The 22,815-nt window shown below is 40.5% G+C and overlaps 2 protein-coding genes across 2 annotated transcripts in view; both read left to right on the top strand.

Moving 5' to 3' along the window:
• Positions 1–297: 297 nt before the first annotated feature.
• Positions 298–5,550, top strand: LOC124266489 (succinate dehydrogenase [ubiquinone] cytochrome b small subunit, mitochondrial-like). Its single transcript, XM_046701288.1, is given in 4 exon segments — positions 298–403; positions 405–432; positions 1,890–2,052; positions 4,409–5,550. Coding segments are annotated over 4 exon segments (408 nt in total). The 5' UTR covers positions 298–346; the 3' UTR covers positions 4,569–5,550.
• Positions 5,551–15,385: 9,835 nt separating this feature from the next.
• Positions 15,386–22,815, top strand: part of LOC124266488 — a 39,466-nt gene continuing 32,036 nt past the window's right edge. The window contains exon 1 of the mRNA XM_046701287.1: positions 15,386–15,496. The gene's annotated coding sequence lies outside the window, so the exon portion shown is untranslated. The remainder of the gene's footprint in view (positions 15,497–22,815) is intronic.

Below are 22,815 nucleotides of genomic sequence, written 5' to 3'. Positions count from 1 at the left end.
ACTGAATTTGCCATATGACCCAAAAAATTTGTAAGGTGCTGCAATTCACTGTTCAGAGTAGCCTCCCTTTGGCTTGTAGAACTTGCTTTTCATGACTTTGAATCCCTCATTCAGCCTTATTGTCATGTTTGGTTTGTCACACTATACCCATTACTGTTTTGATTGCTTGTTGAACTGTTTACGAAATATGTCGGGTGAGCTACAGAGCCCAGTGGCTCTGTTTTCAGCCCATTTTAAACTATTGTTCACTGTTGTCATAACATTCAGTTGAGAAGGATTCCTTTTCTTTTTTCTAGGTTCACAATGCATTTTATTTCGCTTTCAAAATGCATCGTCTCCTGTGGCAATGTCCAAGAAGACAATTGCAGTCAGTTCTCAGTCGATGTCGGCTCTTGATTACTTCCCGAGCCAGGAGAGGCCCCTTCACACCAGGTAACAAGTCATAGAATCAATAATAGTGAAGTGATATGACACAATTAAGTGCTCTCAGTGTTACGGAGATACATGATCTTCAAAACGATACATGGTGCATATGAACACCTGTGTATTGCAAAACATCACAGAACAGTATATATTAACTATATCTTAACTTAATGTATACAGTTTACATAATTAATGAAAGAATAACCCTATCCATGATCTACATAGTGATAAAGGAGAGCTTGACATGTCATCATTGACATCAGTGTCCGATAATTCAGATGTTCGGCATATTTCAGCTTACTGTTACCAGGTTACTGTTTACTGGTTACTGTTGGTCATGGGATAAGAATGTATTATGTTGCATTTGGTAGTTTTTCGATGCAGATTTTTACACTGTTGTCAAGTTGGGGTGACAGGTGGGAGAGGTAGAAACCAGCTCTGTGTCTTACATTCAGTTAAAATCGGGGGAAATTCTGTGGCATTCTTTTAGATACATGAATATTTTAAGAGATATTAAAATGTATGTAATCAACATATATGGTATGTTCTTGGATTTTTGCAATACTCTTAACATGTTAAATTTTTAAAAATGCATAAGGCCAGACCAATTTTATTTCTTGTTTTACAGATCTGCCAGTTGTATTTTTTCAAGAATAAGAAAAAAAAATATAAATGAATTTTCCCCGCTCAAAAAATAAAATCCTGTTTTTATTGGCCAAAAATGTAACCTTACAAGAAATGTTTTTAGGTTGTATTTTGCCCCATATTCACTTCATAAATTGCCAAACGTAAAATACTTTTAGTATTTAGAAGGAATATTACTTTGACTGGTGATTTTATTTTTGTCCCTCCTGCCTTTAGGTTTTCTGAGGACAAAAATCTGTAAAACAAGAAATAAAATTGGTCTGGCCTAATTGACCCTGATTATTCCTCTGTTCAAGATTATTGTGTTCAGTAGGAATGCACAACAAATTTGAATATCAGTACTTTTTCTATCTTTTTTGAAGTCATTGAGTCATGACTCGATATGTTAAGTGCCTGTGTCTAGTGACACTGTAAGTTGTTGACAATGTACCTAGGTGAACTAGCACTTCTTCTAAAGAAGAGCTATGTAGACTGTGCATTTGACTTTAAAATTAACATCTTAATTCTGTGGACCCGTGAAGATCCGGGGTAGAATAGGTCTTCAGCATCCGATGCTGGCCACAAAAGACGACTTTCCTTGTCGTAAGAGGCGACTAACGGGATCGGGTGGTCAGGCTCCCTGACTTGGTTGTCACATGTCATCGGTTCCCAATTGTGCAGATCGATGCTCATGCTGTTGATATTGCTGGTGTATTGTTAAAAGTGGCGAATAAGAACCCATCCTCACTCATTCACTACATAAAACATGGCTGTATATTAAAGACAAAAGTTTGTCTCCCTCTTAAAGAGGTAGGTACACATGTTCAACTGTTTTGTTCCAGAGGAAAAACGTGGAACCGGTCACATGATGATGGCGTCATCTCACTGGAAGATCGAGCGAGTGGTGATGATCTCAATGATTCCCATTATGCCCGCGTGCATCCTGTACCAGGGCCCTGCCATGGACTACGCGATATCCACCGTCGTCTTTCTCCATGGTTACTGGTAAGAGGCTGCTCTTCTATATAGAATTCTGAGGCAGGATAGGTCACCATGCTAATTGTAACTGCAAGCTGAATGAGTAAGGTTGCCACAGGCTTGCCTTTGATTTGGCAGTGTGGCCTTGAAATGGCCTTGAGTTTAAAACTGCCTTCAATTTGGAAGTCTGCCAATGAAATGGCCTTGAGTTTAAAACTGCCTTCAATTTGGAAGTCTGCCAATGAAAAGACCATGAGTTTAAAACTGCCTTGAATTTGGAAGTCTGCCAATGAAAAGACCTTTGAGTTTAAAACTGCCTTCAATTTGGAAGTCTGCCTATGAAAAGACCTTGAGTTTAAAACTGCCTTGAATTTGAAAGTCTGCCAATGAAAAGACCTTGAGTTTAAAACTGCCTTCACTTCTTCAACCACCTGACAGTGTGTGTCAAATATGTTTGAGTCTACCATTCGGAAATACAATCCATAGAGTTGCATTGTATCTTCTCACTAAAGCATAAGAATTTATTAGCAAAACTTTGGATGTGTGGATAAAGTTGCAGACTTTGCTGTAGTTGTAGACTGTAGGGCTGCAACAATTCACCCAAAACACGATTCGAGTCGATTTTCGATATTGAACCCTCGATTCGATCATTTTTTATTCGATTCTTCATACAAGTAAAAACATCACATTTCATTTAACTCTCAGAGTCAGCTTTTTTAGCATGAAATCCATCGTCAACTTGGCAATGTCTACTAACAACAATTCTCATTGGATAATTAGCCTGGCATCAACGAATAACGTTTAGCCTTATTTCAGCGCTCGAAACTTCTCGAAACTGCTCGAGTTGGAGTCAAAATTACGTTCTTGCTGTGTGGATATAATATAAATAGGTATTCAAATATTGAATCGAATTAGTGATAAAGATTAATGTAAATCGAAACTAAGGTGTCATATTCGATTATCAATATATCAAAGCAAATCGGTGCAGCCCTAGGAGACTGTTGTTATGATATTTGTAAGGTGACATGGATCTTAACATCTTTACTAAACATTATTAAACAAACATTGTTTGATCATTTTGACGTTTATTTGGATAGTACATAAGGCTGTTATGATTCACTCGCATATTCGGTGAATCGAACCGTAGCCCTTCATGAATTCAATTCGTTATTCGTGGTCACCAGAACCGAATATTCATGAATATTTACTTTTTTTATAAGGGAGTCTGTTTTACTTGAACCCTTTTGTCGTTTTTCAAAACGAGATATGCAAGAATGCATTATGTACTAGCCTTGTAGTAGCGCAAGTCATGTTAGTTTGCCAAGGGCGGACATGTTACTGTCAACTATAACTATTACATACCAAAACTGAGTGTCATGAGATGACTGGTTATTGCTGTGACAAATTAACACTGTCAACATGGGCATTCAATATTGTGCATCAATAACTTAACTACAATATTGTATTCATGAATAATTATTCGTATTCGTTACCCAACATTCGAGATACGTATCATATTCGCAACATAGTGTATTCATTACAGCCCTAATAGTACATGTTAAAAGTGTATTCAGGTGCACAAACTGGATAAGTGACAATGAAATATAGTATGAATGTTCCCATAAATATTATTTGGGGACCCAAAATCCAAAAGAGCTCACATAAACATCTGAAAGGGTGCTTTTACATATATTCAAGGGGACCTAATCATGAAGTCACTGCAGTTGTCTCCCTTTGGTAGGCCAGCGACATAAGGACATGTTTTCAAGTCCCAGATTTGTCACCCCATACTTATCCTCATGTGTTTCACCAAAATAGTAAACTTCTGAGACTTGCATTACTTATGGTTTCCTACCCCATTACCTAAAATACTGAAATTGTAACTGTGTAATGTGAATAACAAATTGCATGCTTTTGAATTTAGTGCTTGTATACTTTCTGTTTTTAAATGACTGACTGACTGACTGAGTTTGGTTTTACGCCCTTTTAGCAATATTCCAGCAACATCACTGGGGACACTAGAAATGGGCTTCACACATTGTACCCATTGGGGCATTCGAACCCGGGTCTTCGGCGTGACGAGCCAACGCTTTAACCATTAGGCTACCCCACTGCCCCTGTTTTAAATGACAGTGAAATGAATATATAAGTCTTTGAAATAAAACTCATATGGATTTTGTATTTGAAATGTTTATTAAAGCAGACTTGTTCTCGTCACTATATGGCTGGAAAAATGCTGATGTGACGTAAAGCCCAACTCAACTCAACCTAAAATACTGTGATAGAATTGAAATATTCTTCAAAGCAGCATTAAGCCAGACATGTACGGGATGTTCAATACTTCATTTTCGATAGCTGCATGTCTGTTCTCTCCTATTTCCAGGGGCATCAGCGGAGTGTTGTCAGACTACCTAGAGAAGTTTGTCCCCTGGATCAAGTACCCGTGGTATCTCATCAGCATCCTCACCTTCGCAGGCCTCCTCAACCTTAATTACAATGATGTTGGTGTGTGCACAGCTATCAAGATGTTGTGGCAGATCTAACTTTACTATTATTGAAATGGCTCATCACATAATTGCTTCAGGGAGGTGGATGCAAGTGTTGGCGTGACGTCGACACGTTACTGGAGGTGTTTCTGTAGACAATGGACTTAAGAGTCTTTGTGATCCAGCATGCATGTGCAGTGTCGGTAATTATTTTTATGTCCCGAGTCGTCCTGAGGACTAGTGAGAACATGATTTCTCTCATCTTCGGAGTTTGTAGTTTGTTCTGCTTGATAACGACAAAAATATTCACTACCTGTTTTTTTAGTTCAGTTTGTAGCAAAATTGAAACTTTAAGAACTAGTTCAAAATTAGCCCTAATCACTACTAGCCAATGAATCTTGGGATTTTCACTTGTCAGCACAGTTACGTAGTGTCGGGTAGCAGACTGAGTTTGATGTTCTTACGCATTGTGGGAATTTAACTTGTGTAGTTAACTAATTAACACTTCTATTTTCTTATACGTGTAACCATGGTTACAGATTCTGTTATGTAGCAAAATTGGTTTAAAGTCCTTTTCTAACCTCTATACATCGTAATATATTTATGCATAAGTAAAGATTAAAAGCATAGGAAAAAATTATTTAAATTTATGAATGACTGAAATGACTCTGCATGGATTGCTAGTCCACTGTTTTAATGACTATTGAGTTTATGATGTTTGTTGCTGGTACAAAAGTGCTTCACACATTAACCCCAGGTAGTGGTCTGTGATGACTCATGGTGCTAAGCTTAGTTAGCATCCCCAGCACCGAGTGGTTCGAGTCTTGGTTATCCAGTGAGACCAATATGCCAACCAGCTCATATATGCAATGAACGTTTACTTACATACATGTGCTTGTGTTGATGTTGTTGTTATCAGATCTGTTTGAAGTTGGAGTGACTAGCGAGGTCAGATGTGTCATTCCACTGTTTGTGTAGGCTTGTTGGACGAGGATGTACGCCCACTTTTGTCACATAATAAACATCTCCAGCATTGTTACACCAGTGTTGTCTGCTGTCTCATTGAGATGACCACTTGGTCTAGGGGATAGAGTGTCTGCTCAAAGATGGGAAAAATGGGGTTGATCCTGGCTACTTTAGACCCAGACATTTAAAGATGTTACTTCTTGTTACCCAGCCTTGCACTTGCATTGTTACAAGGTTGGTGTTCAAGTTTGGCCACTTCAGACCAAAGACATAAAAAGATGTTATTTGTTGTTCCCAGCATGGCACCTGGCATGAAGGGGATCAAACAAGCACTTCTCAGCTCTGACTCAGTATGATGTATCCGAAAGGGATATCCATGTTTCTTGTATCCACTGCATTTGTTCAGGCAAGCACAACCAAGAGCACACAGGCAACATAAATGTTTTACTCCATGAGGGTTTGACATGCAGACTTACCACATAATACATGTCATCATATCCCCACTGGTAGATGGATGCTCATGTCATCACTGGACTGTTTTTTCCATTATTGATGAAATACAGTCCTCTGTCCTTTAGCTAAATTATTGCCTATACTAGTACTGTCGTTTAGCTAAATTATTGCTTAGTATTGCATTTACTAACAAATTATGTCCCTTATATATGCCAGAAACAAATGACTGTGGATTCAAATCCCAGATAGTTCTTGATTTCTGTGCATTTCTTACCAAAGTGTTAGATGTATGTCAGAGCTCAAATCAAGCACATCACTTTCCCCCCACACTTAACAGTAATAAAACTCAATGTTCAAAGTGCCTTGTAACCAACTCGCTGGCTGTTTCTTAGTGGTATTGTATTAAAGAGCATGATAAAATATGATAAAGATAAATATTACTGAGGTCAAGAGTCACTTGAAGTCCAGGTGGTTCCTGGTGCATACTTCTGGTGTTTTGGATATGATGGAGACACATTTGTAGCAACTGAAAAACCCATTTTTTTGTGGTGGTGTGCAGTCCTGTGCGTAGGTCACAAATCAGTTGAAGTTAAGCAACGCAGAGAGTCCTTGGATGGGTGACTCCTGAGAGTTTCTAGGACTTCAGTCCTGCCCCACAACAAAGCACATGAGATTCATGTGGTCTCACCTTAGGAAAGTCAGTTTGTTCAAACTTTCCTCTGTTCACCCAGCAGAAAATGGGTACCCAGTGGGATAAGTCATGTAACCTTCTAGTGCCTCATACCCGTGAAGGACCGGGTTAGAATGAACCTTCAGTAACCCATGCTTGTCGTAAGAGGCAACTAACGGGATCGGGTGGTCAGGCTCCCTGACTTTGTTGACTCACATCATCGGTGTCCAATTGCGCAGATTGATGTTCATGCTGTTGGTCACTGGATTGTCTGGTCCAGACTCTATTATTTACAGACCGTTGCCATATAGCTGGAATATTGCTGAGTGCGGCATAAAACTAAACTCACTCTAGTTCCTCACCTCTGGCACAGCTTGGGTTATCCAGCTTGGGTTATCCAGGGTAATAATAATTAGATTGTAGCGCTTTGAGCATGCCCCTCAGTGATGTGGAATTCAGCGCATTACAAATGCCACCCATGCTTTTTGCAAAATGCAGTTTCACCCTTGACTTTCCTTGGCTATTTAAATAGCTTTTTCGACTTCATTGTCAGTTCAATACATGAACTTCAATTCATGTTATGAACAATGGCACGAAGGAGATTGTCAGAGGCTATGAGATGGCAAATTATTGGGCATCATTTAGCAGGACTGTCGTACAAAGAAATTTGGAGGACTGGTTACCACTATACGGTAATCAGTGGTTTAGTGCGAAAACATGCCCAAACAAATCATGTTCACGATCGTCCCGTTCCGGTAGCCCCGAGCTACCACACTGCAAGAGGACAGGGACCTATTGCATCATCAACGACGTCAACTGTTCGCCTCAAGTACCGTATTGAAATAGGCGTGGCTACCGTATAGACGGTTGAGCAATCAGACCGTGAGGAACCGCCTCAAAGCAGCAGGATTGAGGGCCCGACGTGCCATCAGACATCCATACCTCACAAATCGCTACAAACGGGATCGTAGGATGTGGTGTGGTCACTGTGGTGATAGGCAGCGGTGGAACCTGAGGTCTTGGAGACGAATCCACTGGTCGGATGAGAGTCGTTTCCTCCTTCATACTGTTGATGGGCGAATCAGAGTATGGAGAGATAACAACAGCCGGAACACATCAAGGAACATTCTGCGAACACTACCATATGGTGGTGGATCCGTTATGGTGTGGGGTTGCTTTTCGTTTGATTGCAAGTTGGATTTAGTTATACTACAGGGTACACTTACGGGCGCTCGCTACATTTATATGACGTGCTGGATCCAGTTGTGATTGATCATTTTGATGACCACAGACTTGCCCACTCGGCCACTGTTCATGGACGATAATGCCCGCCCTCACTGTTCCTGAGCTGTGGCCAACATCTGGAGAACAATGGTGTTACTCGAATACTAGTACCATGGCCAGCAATGTCTCCAGATGTAAATCCTATTGAGCATGTCTGGCACATAATGGGTCGACGTTTTCAAAGAAGAAACCCTTCTCCACAAAGTCTGAGGCAACTGGAGGCAGTACTTCACAAGGAGTGGCAGCAATTCCCCATAAGAACAATTCAGGCGACTTGTCAGGAGTATGCCCAGAAGACCGACCGCTGTAATTCAGGCGCTTGGTGGCAGCACACGTTATTGACATTGTATGGTTTCTAGGACACTGACTCAGATGTTTCAATCTGATTTCTTCAAAAGGCTCATCCTTCAGACTTGTAATGACCATACGTTCATGCATTTGTGTTTTTGACCATATTCCATTTATTTTTCGTTCTGTGTTTTGGGGCACTTGCAGTCCTTGAAAAATATATCTTTTATGCAACGAATAAATCATTGATTGATCTTTCTCTTGCAATTTGTTTTGCATCTGTGCTATCTTTAGCTTCTCCACAATGTGTCTTTGAAACTTCCCCCCCATCACAAAAATCATGGGGGTGGTTAACTTTTTTTACTGGGTATATAAAGATAATCCGATAAATTATATGATAACCTAACACATTTATAGTAACCCAGTACATTATATGATGATAACCCAATACAATGTACAATATTAACCCAGATTACAAATTATAAATAGAATCTCACCCAAGTGTCCTGATATCAAATATATCAACATGAGTTGATCAAAGTTACCAATATCCCAGTGTTCTCAGAGAGGTCATAGCATTGTGATTTCATCAGCTTCGTGACATAGCATTGTCAGCTGTGTTTCTTAGTGATGCCAAAGCATTGTGAGGTCATTAACCGATGATGTAATAGCACTATGACAGATCAGTTGTTGCTATCACACAAGTGACATCTACTGTGGGAGCCAGTGTTGAATGATAAATGATGATATACAATGACAACCAATTACATTTTATGACAACCCAGTACATTATTTTATGATAACCCAGTCATTATTATAAGGGTAACGCTATTTTTCAGGGCATTGTCATTTGCAGAAACCCGAGGTCTTTCATTAACTGCTCAACGAAGGTGGGCAGTTGAAAAGACCGAGGGCTTCTGCAAATGATAATGCCCTGAAAAATAGCCTTACCGTTATTATAGCTAAAAGGGATAGAATTTTTAATAAAATAGAAACAAACACACATCACTATTGAGAGTGACGACATTCGACCTTGACCTTTGCCCATACTACCACCCGCCATGTTTGTTCAATGCTCAACAACGTTAGTTCCAGTCGATGTTTTCATTGCTGCATGTTGTAATTTATGGTACAATTGTTAAAGTGGGCACAGGCAAGAAAGTGCATAATGGCACAGGTACATGTGACGAACGTGAGTCAGAAATATCGTCAATATTGAACCTAAGTTCAAACGAGCCGTAGGTGATTGAACATCAAGAGCTGAGCTCCTTATATATATGACGTCACCTAACAACGGGCATGATAATGGCCCGTCGTCAAGCAATTTCGGGGCATCATCAAGTTTTATAGCTAAAATACATGGAATTATCATGAAAACTGCCCTCCCATTATCAGAAATTTGCGGGCCGCTGCAAATGATATTGGACCGCTCAACCTTAACGACGGGCCAATCAGTTCTGTTGTCAAGTGACGTCATAGTGGGTGCGTGGGCATAAGGTTCATTCGACATAGGGCCCGTAAGTAGGTCACGGCACTTCGCGAGAGATTACGTTGTTTAGTACTTCCGGTGACAAACAACGTTTTTCGGCAATGGCGATAACACTGTTACATGGGGTATGCCGTGGATAATCTAGTAGCGGAAGTAGCGCCTCGCGAGACTTACGGGCCCTATTAATATTGGCTTTCGACTGGCAAATATTCTGGGGCAAACAAGTCAGAGCAACCCGAATTCCCGCTTTAAATAGCGGTAATATTGGGTTTCTTGCTGGTGCTAACCTCAACAATTGCACTATTAACGCTGTTGTTGGACCAAAACCGAACACTGACAACTGACGTTGTTGTCTGACATAGTTTGACATGTTGCAGGCCATGGTCTTGCCAAAGGCCAAGGTCGAATATCGTCACGTTCTGTTGTGACGTCACTTGAATTGTTCGATGACGTAATTGCATTCGGGCAGTCAACCCCGTCAGAAGTTGGTTTTGAGTAAACTTACAGTCAAATTCCTTCATTGTTTCCTTTTTCTTTTCAACACAAATTCCATGTATTTTAGCAATATGAACGGTAATGCTATTTTTGAGGGCATTATCATTTGCAGAAGCCCTCGGGCTTTTCCAACTGCCCTCCTTCGCCGGGCAGTTAATGGAAGACCTCGGGCTTCTGCAAATGATAATGCCCTTAAAAATAGCATTACCCTTATAACAGTGGCCCGCTCATTTATGATAATATGCGTTCGTTTTAATGATAATTCTATCCATTTTAGCTATAAATCATGATAACCCAGTACATGTTCCGTAAAACCACACCAACAGTTCCAAGAGGGGTTCAAGGAAGGTCCATAGAGTACTGATCGCTCTGACCGACAAGGACAGCCGAGGGGAGAGTAGGCTACTAAAACAAGTCTTTCCCGGTCACAGCTATGTACCTCCATATTTGTTCTCTGTCAGGACAGCATTGTGTCTGTCGTACACAGATTAGGTTAGTTTGAGGAGGAAGTGCTTGGTGTCAAGGATGGTATGCAAGCGCGTAGCAAGCCAATTTTGTCGTGTAAGCCCGATAGGTTGTAAAGCTTTATATATACAGTATTTAGATAGTATTGAAGGCTTGCCCAACCTATTTAGCAACAATTATGTGTAAGCCTGGTGTGTTTTTTTATAATGGTAGCTACGCCCCTGGTATGATCCGTATGGGGAAAAGGCTGCAACATATCATCAAAGACGCAAAGACATCATTGAAGGCCGAATTGGGGGAGAACATACGTGTACCGATGACACAAGCCATTCTAGGAGAGCGTTTCAAGGCATTGTGAAATGTCAGGTTGTGCCTGTCCGATACAGAGCTACCAGTAGAGAGGCAGAGGCAGTTGCATCAAGTCTCAAGGTCACTTAAAGACTTCCTAGACGATAAGACCGCAGTTCGTGAAGCTGCCTTGAAGTAGGCAGATGTTTGGAATCAAGAGACAATCCAGTGATTGACATCATGAGCATCGATCTACACAATTGGGATACAATGACATGTGTCAATCAAGTCAGCGAGCCTGACCACCCGATCCCGTTAGTCGCTTTTTACGACTGTCGGTATTTTACTGAAGATCAATTCAAACACGGATCTTCACGAGTGATGACACTAACAGTGACTAAGATCTGAGGAGAATAGAGATAAGATCTTGATTGCTCCACTGGGCATATGTTCAAAACTTTCATAATAACAGTGTCTAATGGTGGAACAGCTGTTACCTCCGTAGGAACAGAAACCATTATATGGTCTCTAGTAGGAAAGACAAACACGCAGGCCAGGCACGGTAACAATAAGTACTATCACCAATAATAATTACTAAGGGCAGTGACCTACAATAGTATTATTACGGTCTCTGCTCAGGTTCAATCATTCATGCGAGTCCGAAACTGGATCAAGCAGCTCTAGAGCAGAATCGTTTAGTCTTCTTTGAAATCTTGGCAGAAAGAGTAAGCTCTTTTGTACCCAAAATGTTGTGGATTGTACAGTAGACACCATGGGCTGGAGCTAGGGGAATAATGTTGGACAGAACGGAAAGTTGGCTGTTCTACTGGAATGCCGAGAAAATAGCACCTTTTTCACACTCCGGCGCGGTGATGACTTAGCACTGTACTATGCTGGCTGGCCGCATGGAACAGTGCACCTTTTTCTGTTTGCAATTCCCGTGAACCTGTTTGACCCACCAGCAGCGTTGGTTGCACGGGCGTATGTGCATGCGGGGCCAGATGGCTAAGTGCTTCAGAGTGGTCAATTTCATATTAATTTCGGTTAGCTGCAGTCGGCTGGGGCAAAGCAACCTCGTCTCACGCAACCAAATTACCGAGCATGACTATCGACAAACCTCGCCCATTTCCGTAATGGCATATATATATGGCTGGACTTATGGACTTATGCCAGTATGATGTAGAGCCCAACTCAAACTCATGAAATGAAAAGTGGCCGAATGGAGATTGTGTTAATAGTCTCCTATGGTAACGAACATCAATTGCTGCTGGCCAGTTTTCCAGCGTATTACAACAAAAACAAGGCCCAGAAGTATATCAGAAACCTCAACAAATCTCTCTCTCTCTCTCTCTCTCTCTCTCTCTCTCTCTCTCTCTCTCTCTCTCTCTCTCTCTCTCTCTCTCTCAAAATGGAAGCTTCGCCCCTGGAAACTCACATAATATGTTTGTTATCCAGTATAATATGTTATATGACGTGTATTTACGGAGAGTGGGCGGCATGATATGATAAGAGTACAAAGACCAATCTCACTCACCTGACCTTCTCCGAATATAACCAATGACAAATCCTTAATGAAAGTGTCCATGATATAGTCTACCTTTGTACCTGTACTTTAGTTCGGCGTTATAAATACATACGGGTATCTGGTGTCACATCTTACCGTAACACTTGTCAATACTCGAGGCTCGTCAACCACCTACAACACACCCCCAGTAATGCGTCCGAAGATATGTAAAATCCCTCGAAGGGATTCACTCACTACTCGTTTCCAAAAATCTCTTTTCAAAGAAGGTTTCAAATATATCATGTATATACTCTGAAAACATTAGACACGCGAAACGATTCTGTCAACGATTACTCTCATGGGCGGATCCAGGAATTTTGAAAGGAGGGGGTTCAGGGGTCTTTCCCACACACACACACACACACCACACACAACACACACACACAATTGGCTCCGCCAAAGCAAAAACATCTTCAATGTGATCTTAAGTCATTTTCAAAAGGGTACCCCCCCTGAGGATCCGCCACTGACTCTGACAAAGTGTATCGAGCGCAGTTGGGATGAAAAATGAGCGTTTAATACCCTGATCTAATTTCGGCGTATACCCGGTGGTGTTTGAACTGTTTCAGTTAGAACTCGAGTTGCAAACGAAAACGTTGTTGTCGATGGGTAAACCCATCGTCCGACATATGTTTGACATTGTTTGTCATTGATAGAATTATTTGCATTGTTATCCTTTGATTAAATGAGGGAGTTTATATATGTCTATGTTTGTACCTAGATTTCCTAATTAAAGGATAGATAGCAAACCAAGGTATAAGTGTTATATTGCTATGAGCGTTATCGTATATAATCAGACTCACTGTTTTCAAAAATCCGTCTATCCTGGTCTAGACTTGGCAAAGACTGATAAACAAACTGAAAAACAAGAGTCGGGAGATAACATATCCCTCAAATTACCGCTTTCTGAGCGTAGCACTTAAAGAAGTTAGAACCATAAAAACGAGTGAGTGAGTTTAGTTTTACGCCGCTATCCAGCAATCAATCACACATTGTACCCATGTGGAGAATCGAACCTGTTTCTTTGGCGTGACTAGCGAACGACTTAACCGCTTGGCTACCCCGTCGCCCCTCCATCAAAAGCGAAAGATCGGGAACGGGTGTTTATTTTCTTCAGTTATTTGAGGTGAGGTGAAATTGGGTTTAACATCGTGCTTGGGAATATTTCGCTCATATGACGACGTGCATGCGTGTGTATGTGTAGGTGCGGCTGCTTGTACTAGCCCAGACGTAAGCTGGTTTTATAGTGCTAACTCACTGAGATACCATGCCGCAGTGAAGCATGAATACCCGACTCAGACACATTATACTGACTCCGAGCCGACCAGTCCTTGTTGTACCCATTAATGCCGAGCGCCAGGCAGGGACCAACAAGTACCATATTTTAACGTCTTTTGGTATGACGCGGCCGGGGATCGAACCCGCGACCTTCCGATCTCCGGGCGGACGCTCTAACTTCAGTTATTTGCAGGTGAGCAAATGCAAAATCAGAATTCCGTTTCTGTAACTTCAAAATGGATCCTTACTTTTTCTGCACGTTCACTTTCAAATAACATTATCCAGATATCTTAATGTACGTACATGTTATTGATGCACATTGAAAACAGCGTATTTATCTCTTAATTATTGCATAAGTCACCACCAAATTATCGTTATTCCAAATCTCGCGTGAAGTCTTAAACAACTGATCCTCAAACAGTAATACGTATACATTTTTCTTACCGTTTGAATGAATTGAAAAATAACTCTATTGGAAATTTCGGTATTGGTTATATATTGACTGTAACATAAACAGAAGATACGTAGGCATTGCTCAGTTGAAATTGTTAGTCTGTATGTTACAAGTCAAAATAACGCGAACGAAAACTGCAGAATACCAAGCAAGCGACAGCGTCAACGTTTGCATTCCCCGAAAAATCTAAATTCTTGCTTAAAGATTAGACAAAACAAAAATGTGTTTCATTATTGTTGATCAATGTGACGTTTATATTTACAATACAAGTGAAAAATGCGCCTACGTTTGGAGCAGCATAGGTCGCGAACCAGTCGATATGTTTGGGATATATTGAGACAGGACACCGAAATGGAAGTAGTTCGTCATTGTAAGTGAGTGACTGAATATAGTTTTACTCCGCTTTTAGCAATATTCCAGCAATATCACGGCGAGGGACACCGGAAATGGGCTTCACATATATTGTACCCTTGTCGGGAATCGAATAGACTAATGCTTAGTCTCTGAATATATATAATTTTGATAGTAAAAACAAGCCCATTTAAATTGAAAAGGAGCCCCAGGAGACCAGAGATTCTGAGGAAATCTAGACTTGATTTATTTAGGGCTTTAGCACTGCAGATAGGGCTAGGCAGTAGGGAAAATAATGTTGTTCATGGACTGTGAGACAGACTAGGAATCGAACCACGGCCTTCTGTGTTACGGGCCAACGCTTTAACCACAAGGCTACCCCACCGTCCCCAGTTCGTCATTATGACGTCACTATCGATGAATAACCTAGTTTGGTAATACAACACTCGTTGGATAACTTTCAACTGGTTATACAACACCTGTTTCAAATAGCAAAACGTATCTCATAAAGATATTCAGAACGCCTGTAATAACCAACATTACCTCATAAAGATATTCAGTACACGTGTGTAGCCTAATGTTTCAGGAGCAAATACAAAACAAAACAAATAATAACGAAAACAGATCGTTATCCTTTTTTAAACTACCGTTGGAATGCTACATTTCAGCATGTAGATGATTCTGAAATGAAAACACAAAAAATTTTTTTCACAAAAAAAACTAATTTGTTTTCAATAAATAGGTTATATTTCGACTCGAGTTGAACTCGAGTCCCGCACGAAGACGCCCGCAAATCGACTGGGGAGGTAACTCGTCTCCGTCATCGCAATGAATGACGAGTCGCGCGAAAAAGAGAACGCGAGAGAAGGATAATATGTTTTCGTCGCTGAGATAGTGAATGTTTGATCGATATACATCAAAACCATTCCTACGCAAAGCTGTGAGTATGAACTTTCAAAGAAACCTGTTATGTACGGACAGCAGTGCTTTTCCTTCAAAAGAATTAGTTCCAAACTATGAGTTTCTCTCGCCGAATTTCTCGTCGGGAACAAAATGGCTACTCTTCGAAGGAGTCTTTCACCCGTGTGGGATGGGTCAAGTGAACCTGGACGCGGAGACCCGATTTGTCATTCATTAATTTAATTTGCTGAACAAACTTACTTACACCGCAGCGCGTTTGATCCACCATTGTCAGGTCTGTGATGTCGGATATTATTCAGGCAACGTTTTTGCTGAAGAAAATACTTGACAGATCAATCTTCAACACGAATTTCACCTCTGTACAAGATGGCTGTAGAGTAGGACAACGCGTAGGCCCTGTGTTGAATAACCCTCTTGTAACGGTTAAAAAAAATAAACAGGCGTTTATGAGTTATTGTTTGTAATAAATAAATAAAATCATGTAATGGTAAGCTCAAGGTAGACTTCTAATTAAAATGTGTGAACTTTCCATATGTCCCTATTAAAATTGGCCCGTTTACTGTTTCTGTTTGTACTATTAAACACCATAAGACCCCAACTAAAGACAAAATATATTTCCGTACTGTTCATGATTATACTGTCATCGCCTGCCATAACGCAGGTCCACGATGACCTGCCGCATTATAAAACGCTCACGTTATACAGACCCATGCCAGTTATATTGGGCCTCTTGACGTAATTTCCATATATCTACATGTTATTTCAGTGAAGCATAAATAATTTTCGTGAAGTGAGTTTAGGATGGATCTTTGTAAAATTTGACAGGCAAATGTGAAATCATCTCTGCTCTGCGCACATAAGTTCAGTTAAATTTTACGACCACTATTTCACTAATGACATCACATTTATCCACTTACATATGGTTCCGCAATGCACTCCCATAGGCCACCATGTTAAAGGAGTTCACAGCACTGTACATATTTTGATTAAACTGTTGCGTTTAGATAACTAAGCAACAGAAAATTAAACAGAAATTATGTGATTGTTGGTAAGATTATTCCTCAGAAATGTGGAAAATTTGACTTTGATCAGTACAAAAATTAAATTCATGAAAATTATATATGCTACACAAAATTAACATGTAAGTAGGGGTGACTATTGAGTGGGGGAAACCGCTATTGCTATAGCGATAGTCCTTTGCAACATACTATTACGATAGCGATAGTCTATGTTTCTCCTTGTATTGTCTCATTTGAAGTCATTTCCCAAATAAATGTATAGTTTATATGAAATATAAACAAGTTGAAGAAGTTTCAGTGTCTTAATAACTGACAAGAAACTTGAAACCCAGAGCAAGTAAACAGTTCAAACATTATAAACTCAATGAAGCTGCAAGTCTGCACCCAAACAATGTTTGTCTAAGAGGTAATAGGGACAGATAACTCTAAATCAAAGTGGACGAATTGAGTACTTCTTGTATTTTGCGCTGCGCATTTATCAATGGAAGTCAATTGCTAAACTAACGATAGTCACACATACTATCAATGCATGGAAAGTTTTTCGTTTCTACCATTGATTAACTGATATCTGAGACTCAACAATTGCAATCCATCGATAGTTCGATGCATCGTTACAGCACTACATGTAAGTATATGGAAATTACGTCAAGTGGCCCAATATAACTGGTCTGTGAGGTGAGGTGAAATTTGGTTTAACGTCGTCTTGAGAATATTCCGCTCATATAACTACGTGCATGCATGTGTATGTGCGGCTGCTTGTACTAGCCCAGATTTAAGCTGGTTTTATAGTGCTAGCCCACCGAGATACCACACCATAGAGAAGCATTAAATACCCCACTCAGACACATTATACTAACTCCGAGCCGACCAGTCCTTGTTGTACCCATTAATGCCGAGCGTTTTTATTAAAGGTTAATCAATCATAGTGATTTTGTTGTGCTTTTGCTTTATATTTAAGCATTAACTCGATTATAAATAGTTTTGTTTAAAAAAATAATTCTTGCAATATATTGCAATACATATCGCAATATATGCTTCCGCATCGCAATATGAAAATTCTCTGCAATACCCACCCCTATATATTTTACATGTGTATAGCATAAATAGAGAATACTAATAACACCAATACCTTTCACTTGTTTCATAAATATGTTATTACACGGGACATCGTTTAGCATTTTATTCATTACTCACCCAGCATTAGCAAAATAATGTCTCAGAATTCATTTTAAAGAACGAGTGCATTACGGCATCATAACAGGGCTGTCTAAGTAAACTTAGGCTCAGTATTATTCATTATACTGCTATACTGACAAACCCTAGTAGAAGGTTGCGTCGGCTAACCTTTTGAATTGACCAATCAGAACACAGCTTACCAAATCGCGAAAGTTCACATTCGCACATACCATTTGAACTTTTACCTCGAAAACTCAAACGATTCCGAATGCTACTTTCCGAGTGTTACACATGGAGGACGCGAGTAAACAGTCGCTGAACAAAGCGTTTTTGTCAATATTCCAGGATGTCATCTTGCGGAAATATAAGCTAATATTAACCATGTCATCAAAAACCCTAAGCGTATATACTGCTGGTCAAATATCTGTGTTTTATGCGGATTTTTGTTTGTTGAGCGATCAGTGTCAGCGACCAAGGAAGAGAAAATCCAAAAAACGTTTTGTAAGTCCCGCCGAACGCTAAAATAGTAGCCGTTGTCTGATTGGTTAAATCCGTTCAGGCTGTCTTGCATTTGATTGGACAATTATAATCGATCAATTATAATCGTTTGGACGGTCATTTCATAGTCAAATACTTACGTTAGCGAACTAACTTCCGGGATGTTGTCAGCACGTGTCAATTGTTAACGCTAGCAAGATACTTACATTTGCAGCGTCTTTGGATCATCAAGTATCCTATCGTTTCCGATCGTTATATGTTTTTGATCGGCCATTACAATTCCCGTATATAGCTCGGAAATGTGAGAAAATCCATGAGAAGCATCCCGAATGACAACAAGGCAATCCCCGCTATCGTTCTGACATCGATATGCTACGAATCAAGTTTCCATGCGTAGGCAACAGTATAAAAAACAAACAAGAGATTAATTTTAACTGGGGGATCCTTAATGCAATATCCACCTCATATTCAAATGCACAAAAATCCTAAATCTTTACTCCAAAGATGCCATTAATGTTTCGTCTGCTTAGTTGACATCCCACCTTACAAGATCACGCTACAAGTCATGTGACCTCGCTGGTAGATTTATTTTCATGGCATGCCATTTTAAAAAAACTATTTTGTTTATGTTGAAGGGTGAACAAAGACATTTCCTTAAGGTTGAAACACAAAATATATTCTGGGAAGTATTATAATTTACCACTGAATTGAAAGTTCAAGAGAATTCATGAAACTGAAAATAGCTCTATTTTACCCGCCTTGCGTAAGTCATGTGTTTGTATGCAAATGCAACTCAAGGAATTCCCTCTTTCAGCCAATTAGAAAGTAGCAAACCTGTAATACCTGGGTCGTATTGTGACGTTTTGTTGCATGATTGGACGAATGGGTTTTGCACAGTTTGCTCATGAATATTAAATAATTTCTATAAACCACTTTACAACTCGTAGTATTTCAATGACAAAATAGGACACCCCAATCTAAATATATCTAGCATTGCCATTGGCTGACGGGGGAGGCATGCGCACTTGTGTACTACACAGCTTCCGTTTAAGAGGTAAACAAGCAATGACAACCAGAGTGTTCAGTATAAGAAAACATGACAAGGTAGAATAAAACGTTTTAATGTATGTGCATCCAAATAATGATTATTTCCAATTTTCGATCTGCAGTTTATTTTGTAATCGACATTCGTTTATTTTGACTTAGATCGAACGATTAACCGATGCTACGATTAATCGCTCCAGCACTACCTGTTGATGGTGCTCTTCTAGCGCAGCACCCTCTTGTACAGCGTTTTCTAGCAGGCATGGACAGGATCCAGCTGTCCGGCGGATTAGTCTCCTGTGGGACATGTCTGTCTTTCTTGATTGGCTGTCCGGTCCACTGTTTCACAATCTGTCAGCTCTTTCCTTCCAGCTGTTGACGTGAAGGCGGCATTTCTTGTGGCAGTAAAGTCTGGTAGACGGGTTGGCGACATTCATTCAATGTCAGTCGACCCTGAGCTAACTGTCTTTCATAAGGACAGCATTTGGCTGCAAGATTCTTACCGTCCTAAGAGAGACAGCACCTATTGAGCTTCCCATGTCGCATGTCCGGAACCTCTTTTCGACGTGTTCACATCTTAGTGTTATGTTCACGTTGACATGATTGATGGAGATAAAATGGTCGGAGGGGAGGTACGACTCAGACCTTGTAACCGTAGAGAAATCTAAAGTTAAGATTCTGAGGTATGGGTTAGTAGGTCGAAATAGAAGGGAGAACAAGGTACGAGCCTTATACAATGTCACCTAGTAGATGTTTATTGTATCCCGCCGCAACGCGGAGCGGGGGACTATATTTTCAGCAGCATCTGTACGTAAGTCCTGATTCTTGTTAACGCGATATCTCATTAACTGTACTAACCAATGTCTTCAAATTTGGCGACAGCCTACATTGGGGGATTACACAGACACCAGTTGATTTTGGTGACCTTGACCTTATTTTCAAGGTCACCACGACATTGTGACCACTTTTCAAACTCTTGTTAACGCGATATCTCATGAACTGTTGTACCCAATGTCTTCAAATTTTGGTGATCATATCATATCATATCATATCATATCATATATCATATCATATCATATCATATCATATCATATCATATCATATCATATCATATCACATATCATATCATATCATATCATATCATATCATATCATATCATATCATATCATATCATATCATATCATATCATATCATATCATATCATATCATATCTGGATTTCTATGGAGCCGGTATCCAACTCGAGCTGTTCTATGGCGCATCACAAAGCCTAACTGGCATACGCTTCCAAAAAGAGATAGGTTTTTAGTTGTCTGTGGAAAGAGTCAATTGTTTCTGCACATCTTATTTTCAGTGGGGTAGAGTTCCTGAGCGTTGGGGAAAAGGCGTGGCTGGCTTGTTTTGTCCTGATTTTTCGGACAATGAGTTGGCCTTTGTTCTCCAGCTGTAGACTCCGTGCAGGTGTGGAGAGACTAATCAAGTCTTTTAGATATACGGGGAAATCTTGATCATTCACTGCTCCATATGTCAGAACCAGTGTCTTAAACTTTATCCTTTGTTCAGCAGGTAGCCAGTGAATGTTGATTGAGGACAGGTGAGATGTGGTCCTTTGGTTTCGTCCTGAAGATCACTCTTGCTGATCTATTTTGTACTATCTGCAGATGTTGGATGTTTCCGACTCCATACAGTAGCAAGTTGTAGTAGTCCAGCCTTGATGTTACATAGCAGTGGACTAGTAGTTTGTCGCATCAGTGTCAAGGTACCTTCGGATCTTCCTGATGTTCCTCAGATGGATGTTCGCTGTCCGGCACGTGTTCAGAGCTTGCTGGTCTGGTGACATTGTCTCAGTAAACATGACTCCGAGATTCTTCACCTTGTTGGTAGGGTGTATGTTCGAGTCACCAATAGTGAGTGGAGATGTTTACAACTTGTTTAATTGCACCCTTGTGCCAATAACCATATACTCCTTTTATCATCATTCAATCTCAAAAAGTTCACAGCCATCCATTTGCGAATATCTGCAAGGCATGTTTTGATCTGATACTGGCAAACTGGGATAGAGGTAGGTACAACACAGATGTACAGCTGACTGTCATCGGCATACCCATGGAAATGTAGACCATGCCGTTTGATGATGCCACCAATTGGCAAGATGTACAGTGAGAACAACACTGGGCCTAGTACTGATCCTTGAGGCACGCCAGATTCTAAGTGATGTTTCTCGGATGTTGAGCCATCTACTGATACCCTCATCACTCTCTCCGACAGGTATGGTCTAAGCCAGTCTAAATTTGCATGGAGTTTTCGTATCAAAGGCCTCTGACAGGTCGAGGAACAGACACCATTTGATTTTGGTGACCTTGACCTTATTTTCAAGGTCACCACGACACTGACCACTTTTAAAATTCTTGTTAACACATTATCTCATGAACTGTTGTACCCAATGTTTTCAAATTTGGTGACAGCCTACATTGGGGGATTATGCAGACAAGGGTCGATGTTGGTGACCTTGACCTTATTTTCAAGGTCACCACAACACTTTGACCACTTTTCAAACTCTTGTTAACGCGATATCTCATGAACTGTTGTACCCAATGTCTTCAAATTTGGTGACAGCCTACATTGGGGATTGGCCTTTGTTCTCCAGCTGTAGACTCCGTGGCAGGTGTGGAGAGACTAATCAAGTCTTTTAGATATACGTGGAAATCTTGATCATTCACTGCTCCATATGTCAGAACCAGTGTCTTAAACTTTATCCTTTGTTCAGCAGGTAGCCAGTGAATGTTGATTGAGGACAGGTGAGATGTGGTCCTTTGGTTTCATTCTTTGAAGATCACTCTTGCTGATCTATTTTGTACTATCTGCAGATGTTGGATGTTTCCGACTCCATACAGTAGCAAGTTGTAGTAGTCCAGCCTTGATGTTACATAGCAGTGGACTAGTAGTTTGTCGTCGATCAGTGTCAAGGTACCTTCGATCTTCCTGATGTTCCTCAGATGGATGTTCGCTGTCCGGCACGTGTTCAGAGCTTGCTGGTCTGGTGACATTGTCTCAGTAAACATGACTCCGAGATTCTTCACCTTGTTGGTAGGGTGTATGTTCGAGTCACCAATAGTGAGTGGAGATGTTTACAACTTGTTTAATTGCACCCTTGTGCCAATAACCATATACTCCTTTTATCATCATTCAATCTCAAAAAGTTCACAGCCATCCATTTGCGAATATCTGCAAGGCATGTTTTGATCTGATACTGGCAAACTGGGATAGAGGTAGGTACAACACAGATGTACAGCTGACTGTCATCGGCATACCCATGGAAACGTAGACCATGCCGTTTGATGATGCCACCAATTGGCAAGATGTACAGTGAGAACAACACTGGGCCTAGTACTGATCCTTGAGGCACGCCAGATTCTAAGTGATGTTTCTCGGATGTTGAGCCATCTACTGATACCCTCATCACTCTCCCGACAGGTATGATCTAAGCCAGTCTAAATTCGCATGGAGTTTTCAGATCAAAGGCCTCTGACAGGTCGAGGAACAGACACCATTTGATTTTGGTGACCTTGACCTTATTTTCAAGGTCACCACGACACTGACCAC

This window comes from Haliotis rubra, unplaced genomic scaffold (genome assembly GCF_003918875.1).
Source record: "Haliotis rubra isolate DU_JTF1 unplaced genomic scaffold, ASM391887v1 Scf126, whole genome shotgun sequence".
NCBI lineage: Eukaryota > Metazoa > Mollusca > Gastropoda > Lepetellida > Haliotidae > Haliotis > Haliotis rubra.
The sequence above is the reverse complement of the archived record's forward strand: the minus strand, read 5'-3'. Positions and strand labels throughout refer to the sequence as shown.